This window comes from Corvus hawaiiensis, chromosome 6 (assembly GCF_020740725.1).
Source record: "Corvus hawaiiensis isolate bCorHaw1 chromosome 6, bCorHaw1.pri.cur, whole genome shotgun sequence".
In the NCBI taxonomy this organism is placed as follows: Eukaryota; Metazoa; Chordata; class Aves; order Passeriformes; family Corvidae; genus Corvus; species Corvus hawaiiensis.
Window position 1 is genome coordinate 65,773,892 of NC_063218.1, and position 7,105 is coordinate 65,780,996.

A 7,105-nucleotide genomic window follows, 5' to 3' on the forward strand; every position below is an offset into this window, starting at 1 on the left:
GCTTTCCCCTTTCCTGGTAACACTGACTCCATGTCTGCCTTTCCAGCTCTCCTCAGCCAATGGATATCCTTACCGGAACTCCTCACTCAAGCGTGGCCAGACGGCTGAGCAGACACAGGTCGGGGATGCCTTCAAACAGAACATCACTCCACATGGAAATAGGTAATGGATCCGCACGCCCAGAGCTTTGGCTCCCACCTCGGAACCTCATGAATGCACACGGACACGTACAGTGACACTGGGACGTTTGGGCATCCTGGAGACAACTCCCTGCCACTGTAAATGACCACCAAGGGAAGACAAAGATCAGCTGAGGGGTTATTCCCATAAGCACTGTCTGCTGTTTAACCCCCAGCAGCTCTGCAAGGAAAGGAATCGCAGGTGTTTTCCACCGCAGGAGGCAAAAATATTGACTGACTTCATCAGTCCATCCATAGGTCTGGTTTCCCAACATCAGCCCAGCAAAGTGACCTTAAGGATCAGGTGCCAAAGATGCTGCACTGCGCTTTGGCTCTCCATGTGTGTAGAGACGCTGGAATCATGGAATCACAAAAGGGATTGAGTGGGAAGGGACCTTAAAGGTTATCCCGTTCCAACCCCCTGCCATGGCCAGAGACACCTTTCACTATCCCAGGTTGCTTCAAGCTCTGTCCAGCCTGGCCTTGGACACTGCCAGGGATCCAGGGGCAGCCACAGCTTCTCTGGGCAACCTGTGCCAGGGCCTCAGCACCTTCACAGGGAAGGATTTCTTCCCAATATCCCATCTAAACCTACCCTCTGGCAGCGGGAAGCCATTCCTCCCTGTCCTTTCACTCCAGGCTCTTCAAGTCCCTCTCCAGCTCTCTTGGGGCACCTTTAGGCACTGGAAAGGGCTCTAAGGGCTCTCCAGAGCCTTCTCTTCTCCAGGCTGAACATTCCCAGCCCTCCCAGCCCGTCTGTGTAATGCTCTAGCTCTTGGAGCACTTCCTGGCCCTTCCTGGCCTCCTCTGGACTCCCTTGAGGATCTCTCCATCCATCCCAAAGTCACCCCAGCTTGCACAGACAGAAGCTGCCTACAGGAGGAATCTGCCCTAAGGGAAGGGCACACACAAACCTCACCCTGTTGGAAACACAGGGCCGGGGAAGAGCAGCCTGACCTCCCAGCGCTGCTGGAAAACATTTTAGCTGAGGAAGGAGCTTTGTTTCACTGGAGACAGCAGCTCCCCCTTGGCTTTAGACAAAACCAAAGGCAAACCCACTGATTAGGGGCTGAATAGAACAGTGTATTTCAGTCCTGCCCACCTCTCCCCCAGGGAACCGACAGGGTGCTGGGTTCAGACAACTCTTCTTAATGAGACAGAATTCTAGAAAATGGGGGAAAACCCGTCCCCTTTCTTCAGAAGTCTTGGGAAGGTCACTTCCAAAGCCAGAACAAACAAGGCCACCCCTTTGCCTTCGGTTTTTCCCCAAGGGAAAGATGGCTCTTCCACCTTCTAACAGCCCTGACACTCATTTCCCATCACCGGTTACTCCGTGGTACAAAACCTTCACCAAAGTACTTTTAGTTCAGAGTTTAGAAGCCCCATCTGCTTCCTTGTTTACATGAGCTCACACCTTGGAAACTGTCACATCTCGGAGCGCAACCAAACTCTTCCCAAACTCCACGCGAATCCTCTGCCGTGATTTGACACATCACTTTACAGGGATTTGACTCAAAGTTTTCAGCTGACCATCCACTTTGCTGATGCCAGTTCGAGTCTGGGAAAAAACCCTCAAGCCAGACTGGTTTTCCATGGTTTTCTGTTCTAATCTAAAGGATTTATAAGCTTTACTACAAGAGTTCAAATCCACAGGAAAGTACCTTAAATCAAATTATATCAGCAAAATAACTTTTTCTCATTCACCCCATCACTGATTCTGGTAGGAACATCAGGTGGTAGAGATGCAATGTGGAGCAGGGAAAGAATTAGGATCATTTCTCTTCTCCAATTCTGATTTTCTTGGCCTTGTTGTTGGATGGGCCTCCACTAAAACTCCAGTTTTTCTCTTCTGCAGGAATTTCGAGGCCCAGGGGGTGGCTGTGCCCAAGAGATTTGCCAAGATCCGCTACGATTTCACCGCGCGAAACGCCAATGAGCTCTCGGTGCTGAAGGATGAAATCCTGGAGGTACGTGACCGCTCCTGGAAAAGGTGTGTCCCCCAGGGGCAGGAGAGAGCTCGGGATAGCAACAAGCACCAACTCCATTTTCCCTGGTGGTATCTCAGCAGTGACACAAAGCTTTGCTCAAATCCAAAGCTGGAGCAGGCTGCCTGTGCTGTGTCATTTCCTCAGCTCAAACACATCGGTCCCATTTTAACCACAGTGAGGAGGGAGGACAACAACTCGCTCTAGAGCCCTGCTCATCCCCCGCTGGGTCGGCTCCTTATTACCCCTTCCTCCTCCACGAGGATTTGTTTTCTCTGAAAAGCACCTTTCTCATAACCTTTCTCTTACTGCAGCACTGTTGGCAGCTGGACAAGGTGGGACGTGACTTGGGCTGACACTGATCTGTGACCTGAGGAAAAGGTTTCTCTGCAAAATGTAGCTTTTTATTTATTTAATTATTTATTTTAATGCAAAGAGACATCAGAAACTCAGTCATTGGGAAAAAAAGGTCTGGAGAAACAGGGACATTATGTAGGAACTGTGAGTTCTTCAGCACGCAGAGGTGCTCTCCTGTTCATCCTTATGATAAATTCTGATGCTTTCCAGGAAAAGTTTCAGTCCTGGATTGCATCTGAGAGCAACAGATCTGATTAGAGCTCCTGGCCTCAGTGATGTCCTTCTGGCAACTTCACCTTTTGGATGGTTCAGCCCCGCTATATCCTGGTTGTTTATGCCTGAAATCCCATTTTCCCACTAGCAGATTTATTTTTGTCCCTCTCTCAGGTGTTGGAAGATAATAAGCAGTGGTGGAAGTTGCTCAACCGGAGCGGGCAGGCCGGTTATGTTCCGTACAATATCCTGGATGTGGTGAAACTGGAAGAGCTCGAACAGGTCTGTCGTCAGGTAATACCTGACTGGTATCAGCTGCAGGGCACAATCTGCCTCTGGGAATAATGTCATTAGACCTCCCTGGATTTCTTAGGATACTATGCACAAATCAGGACAGACCCTCAGAAGCAGACAAAGCCAGGAGATTCCTGAGTCTCCTATGATAAAATTCACATTTTGCCACAATCGTCTTCCCAAATAAGGCCTATCCTTCCTATTTGTGCACCAGCCTCCTGCTTTCCATATTTTTCCACATCAAGATTTTTCTTGGGGGTTAAATTAAAGATGGACACTTCCCTCAGCCAGTTCAGTTCAGCACCAGGAACACGTTACTGGAGTGGAGGCAGATGGAAACACCATCTAAGTGAGAATTAACTGAATACTGCAACTTGCACTGCAGAAATGTGGAGCTGGAGTGTTCTAAACACCCAAGGGAAGCATGGAATTGCTTCCCCATTTTGGTATTGCAGTGTTTGGGCAAAGCCTAAGGGGGCCCAGCAGGCTTCTGGATAAATCCCTGCTAGTTTAATCAAAACGTCAAAAAACTTTCCAGTCCGCTCCAGGCCCTTGGCAGTGGTCTCGCTTCACATCCCAGCTACGGAGCAGTGAGGCTCTGCCTTCCAATGAGATCGAACATGTTTGGCACATCTAGGAATTCCCTTGCGCAAACTTCAGACTTTGCTTTGGGTTCTCCATTCCCAGAAATTAACTTCTTCCATGCAGCTCCACCTGAGGTCTCCCCAGCCCCACATCAGCACAAGGAGAACACGGCAGTTTGTCCCTCTGTGGGTGTGAGGCAGAAAGCTTAAGAAAATTTAAAACGACCAAAAAAAATTCTTAGTTTTTTTTTCCCCTTTCTAACCAGAGGTACAAAGGAGACCTGAGCCCCAGGGGCTATGGCCCATCCAGCCCAACCCACAAGCTGCCTGCCAGCTACGCCGGGGATAAGTGGGGCAGTGAGATGTTGTCGCGCTACTCCGCACAGGACGCCAAAGAACGTACGTGTGTGTCCCACTCTGGGCTCCCCTGGGTTTGGGCGCTCGGGGGACCAGACCTGCCCAAGGGGCTCCCCTGCACCTTTTACTGATCACAGCAATGGAGCAGCACTGTGTCTAGAGGCCATTCCAGGCAGGACAAGAGCCAAGAGAGCAGCCCTGGGGCTTGTGACACCTCCGGGGCTCTCGAGCGGGCTGGGCCGAGCAGGGCAATAAGTGATCACCCCATGCCTCCTTCCTCCAGTTCTAACTTCCTCCTCCTCCTCCCAAGGAGAGAGTTTCCTTTCTCTTCCAAAATGTTTAAGTGTGTCTAAGGAACAGCTCAGGTCAATCCCTTTCTCTCACTTCCTTTTGCTCATCTCCCGGCACACACACAGTGCCCGCCTGGCCGCTTCCTTCATGTGATTCCACAGAATTCCCGGCCAAACAGGAGATCCGCATCACTCCCTCACCCTGCACACGCTGTGGGGCTCACAGAGCAGGAGAGAGATCAGGGGCCCTGCTCACCTCACCCCTTATCCCACCCTGTCCACTCCTGGAAGCAGGAGCCCTTTTGGGACGACAGGAAGCCCCACAATACAAGGACACAAATCTGTTCATATCCATCCCATCATGAGTGTGTTGCTCATTCCCAGTTTGTGCTTCCTGCCGCTTCTGTTCTGTTGCGGAGCAAAACCTGGAGCTCTGCGATCAGCAAATTAGTGACTAGAAGTAGCAGAGAGGACTGAAAAGGTCTCAATTCCAAACCGCCAATTGTAGATTCTCACAGAACTGTGCTTCCACATCAGGCAACAGCCAAGGGGTGATGGGAGCAAAATAAATGGCAACACAGGGGCACAGGAAAATGGGAATCACTTTTCTGGGCTGAATTTCAATAAGAATGTTGAGCCACATCCCCATTTGCCTTACAGTTTCCCCACAAACATTTAATGGCATTTTTGACTGAAGACTTGATTTCATTCCCTACTTGTTTCTACAGAACTTATTCACCAAATGGATGAGCTGAACGACGAGCTGCTAAAGAAGATCACAAACAATAAAATTCAGCCTCCCCACAGGAATTTCAAAGTGGAAAAGCCTCAGCAAGTTTTTGTGCCCCTCACCTTTGAATCCAGCACTGAAGAAGTCAAAGCCTGGCTGGAGGCCAAGTCATTCAGCAAAGAGTAAGATTTGCCCTATTGCCACGTGCAATGCTCGTCCTTCCCTGGAGAAGGAGCGGGGGAGGCCACCGGCACCATCTCACCTGGGACAAGCCACTTGGATTTACTTACAGAGCCTGTGTTGCAAATTAGATTTCAACCCTGTTCAATCCAGGCTCTATAACCAGAATGTTCAGAGCCCAAAGTCACTCCCTTTCTCTGGTATAAATATTTTCTTGAGGATAAATAGTTAACTAACTAAATCCACAGCCTGAAATGCTACTGGAATTGCAGCTGCCACCTTGGAACAGCCCCAGGGCCCTGTTATATGGTCCCACTGCAGCTCCTGGCCTCCCATCTCCAACTCCTCACCTCTGGCACGAGGCCACGTGCAGCACAATCGTCATCTCCCTACTTTGTGTCTCCCCAGGACCGTGGAACACCTGGGCATCCTCACCGGAGCTCAGCTCTTCTCCCTCAACAGAGAGGAGCTGAAGAAGGTGTGCGGTGATGAGGGAAACAGAGTCTACAGCAAGATCACAGTGGAGAAAAACCAGCTGGAGGTAAGCATTTTTCTGGATAATTCCTGCTGGAATGGGGGCTGTACCAGCAGCGTCAGAGAGCTCATTAAACAGCCATTTTAAAAAATACAATTGTGGGGAAAAAAAATGCAACCAAACCTACACCAGCAATAAAACACACGTAAAAATTCCGAAGTGCCTTTTGAGCAAATCTTTAAGATCCCCCTGTTTCCACTAATTAATCTGCTTTTTACTGATATCACCTATCTCTTTGAAACTAGCTCTACTTCTACAGCATTAATTAAATACTGTCACTTAACTGCAGCTTGAAGTTCAAATCCAAACTGCCTGTTTTGTTTCCATTCCAGAAAAGCAGAGGGGAGTCGGAGCTCCAAGAAATCATGAAGCGCCGCCAGGAAAGGATTGATTCTGCAAATTAAAGTCTCTCTGCTTTATTTCAGCTCTTAGCCCTAAGTAGTGCAGAAGAAAAGGGAATGAAAGCAATGATTCCTGGCCCAGGCCGGATGCAGCAGAGCTCCCCTTGGGGTCCAGCTGCCATCAGAGTGACAATTCCTTGAACACTGTTGGGAAGGGTTGACAATAAGACCATGTCCCACTGGGAAAGGTGTTTTAATTTTGCATGAAGTATTTTTTTTATAACTATATATTTTATACTGAAATTTTCCGTGCATGCGATCAGAGCAGGATTCACACGGGGCTGGATGTACAAGGGCTGGCTTCAAGCAAAAAAAGACCCCCAAAGCTTTTCTCCGAGGGCTGTCCCCCGCTCCCCACTCTCCCCTGGCAGAGCAGGCGTGGCACACAGCACAAGAGAGGCCAGCCTCAAGGCTTGGAGCTTGGACCAGAGGAATAAGGCTTTAGAACCCTGCAATGGTTTGGGTTTAAGGAAAGGACATTAAAGCTCATCCCATTCCACCCCCCTGCCATGGGCAGGAATGCCTGTCACAAGCCCAAGTTGTTCCAAATCCTGTCCAACCTGGCCTTGGACACTTCCAGGGATGGCGAGTCATGACCTCTCTGGGCAACCTAACCCTTTCTATTTCCATTCCCATTTCCTCCTCAGCGCAGGTGTCCCCTGCAGCCCACGAGCACAGGGCCGGTGACAACTGCCTGTCCTTGTCCTGTCCCCCTGTGCCCCCTCGTTGGACAAGGCTAGAATGGCAACACACATTCCCGAGGTCTGGCTGCTTCCTTAAATCCATGGACCAGCTAGTGCTATCTCTGAACAGCTGAAATGAGCTTTCAGTGCCTAGAAATGAGCAGGAGTGACAAACAAAGGGATTTGAATCTGGAAATAGGTGAGTTCCACCTGCCCACCGCTGCTGATGCAGAGGCTGGGGCTCGGGGCAGATGGGCAGCCCTTCCCTGGGGCACAGATCCTGCACTGGAATGTTGTGGTGGTGTTGCCAAACCGGG

The 7,105-nt window shown here is 49.9% G+C and overlaps 1 protein-coding gene across 4 annotated transcripts in view; it reads left to right on the forward strand.

The window, feature by feature from the left end:
- EPS8L2 (EPS8 like 2) overlaps nucleotides 1-6,302 on the forward strand; it is a 47,004-nt gene extending 40,702 nt beyond the window's left edge. Inside the window, exons 15-21 of one of the 4 annotated variants that reach the window (XM_048306674.1) lie at nucleotides 47-162; nucleotides 2,035-2,146; nucleotides 2,909-3,028; nucleotides 3,870-4,011; nucleotides 4,988-5,171; nucleotides 5,578-5,710; nucleotides 6,037-6,302. In XM_048306674.1, the coding sequence (XP_048162631.1) occupies nucleotides 47-162; nucleotides 2,035-2,146; nucleotides 2,909-3,028; nucleotides 3,870-4,011; nucleotides 4,988-5,171; nucleotides 5,578-5,710; nucleotides 6,037-6,108 (879 nt within the window). In that variant the 3' untranslated portion in view covers nucleotides 6,109-6,302. The remainder of the gene's footprint in view (nucleotides 1-46; nucleotides 163-2,034; nucleotides 2,147-2,908; nucleotides 3,029-3,869; nucleotides 4,012-4,987; nucleotides 5,172-5,577; nucleotides 5,711-6,036) is intronic. The other 3 variants (XM_048306675.1, XM_048306677.1, XM_048306676.1) reach the window with 3 other exon arrangements.
- The last annotated feature ends 803 nt before the right edge of the window (nucleotides 6,303-7,105 follow it).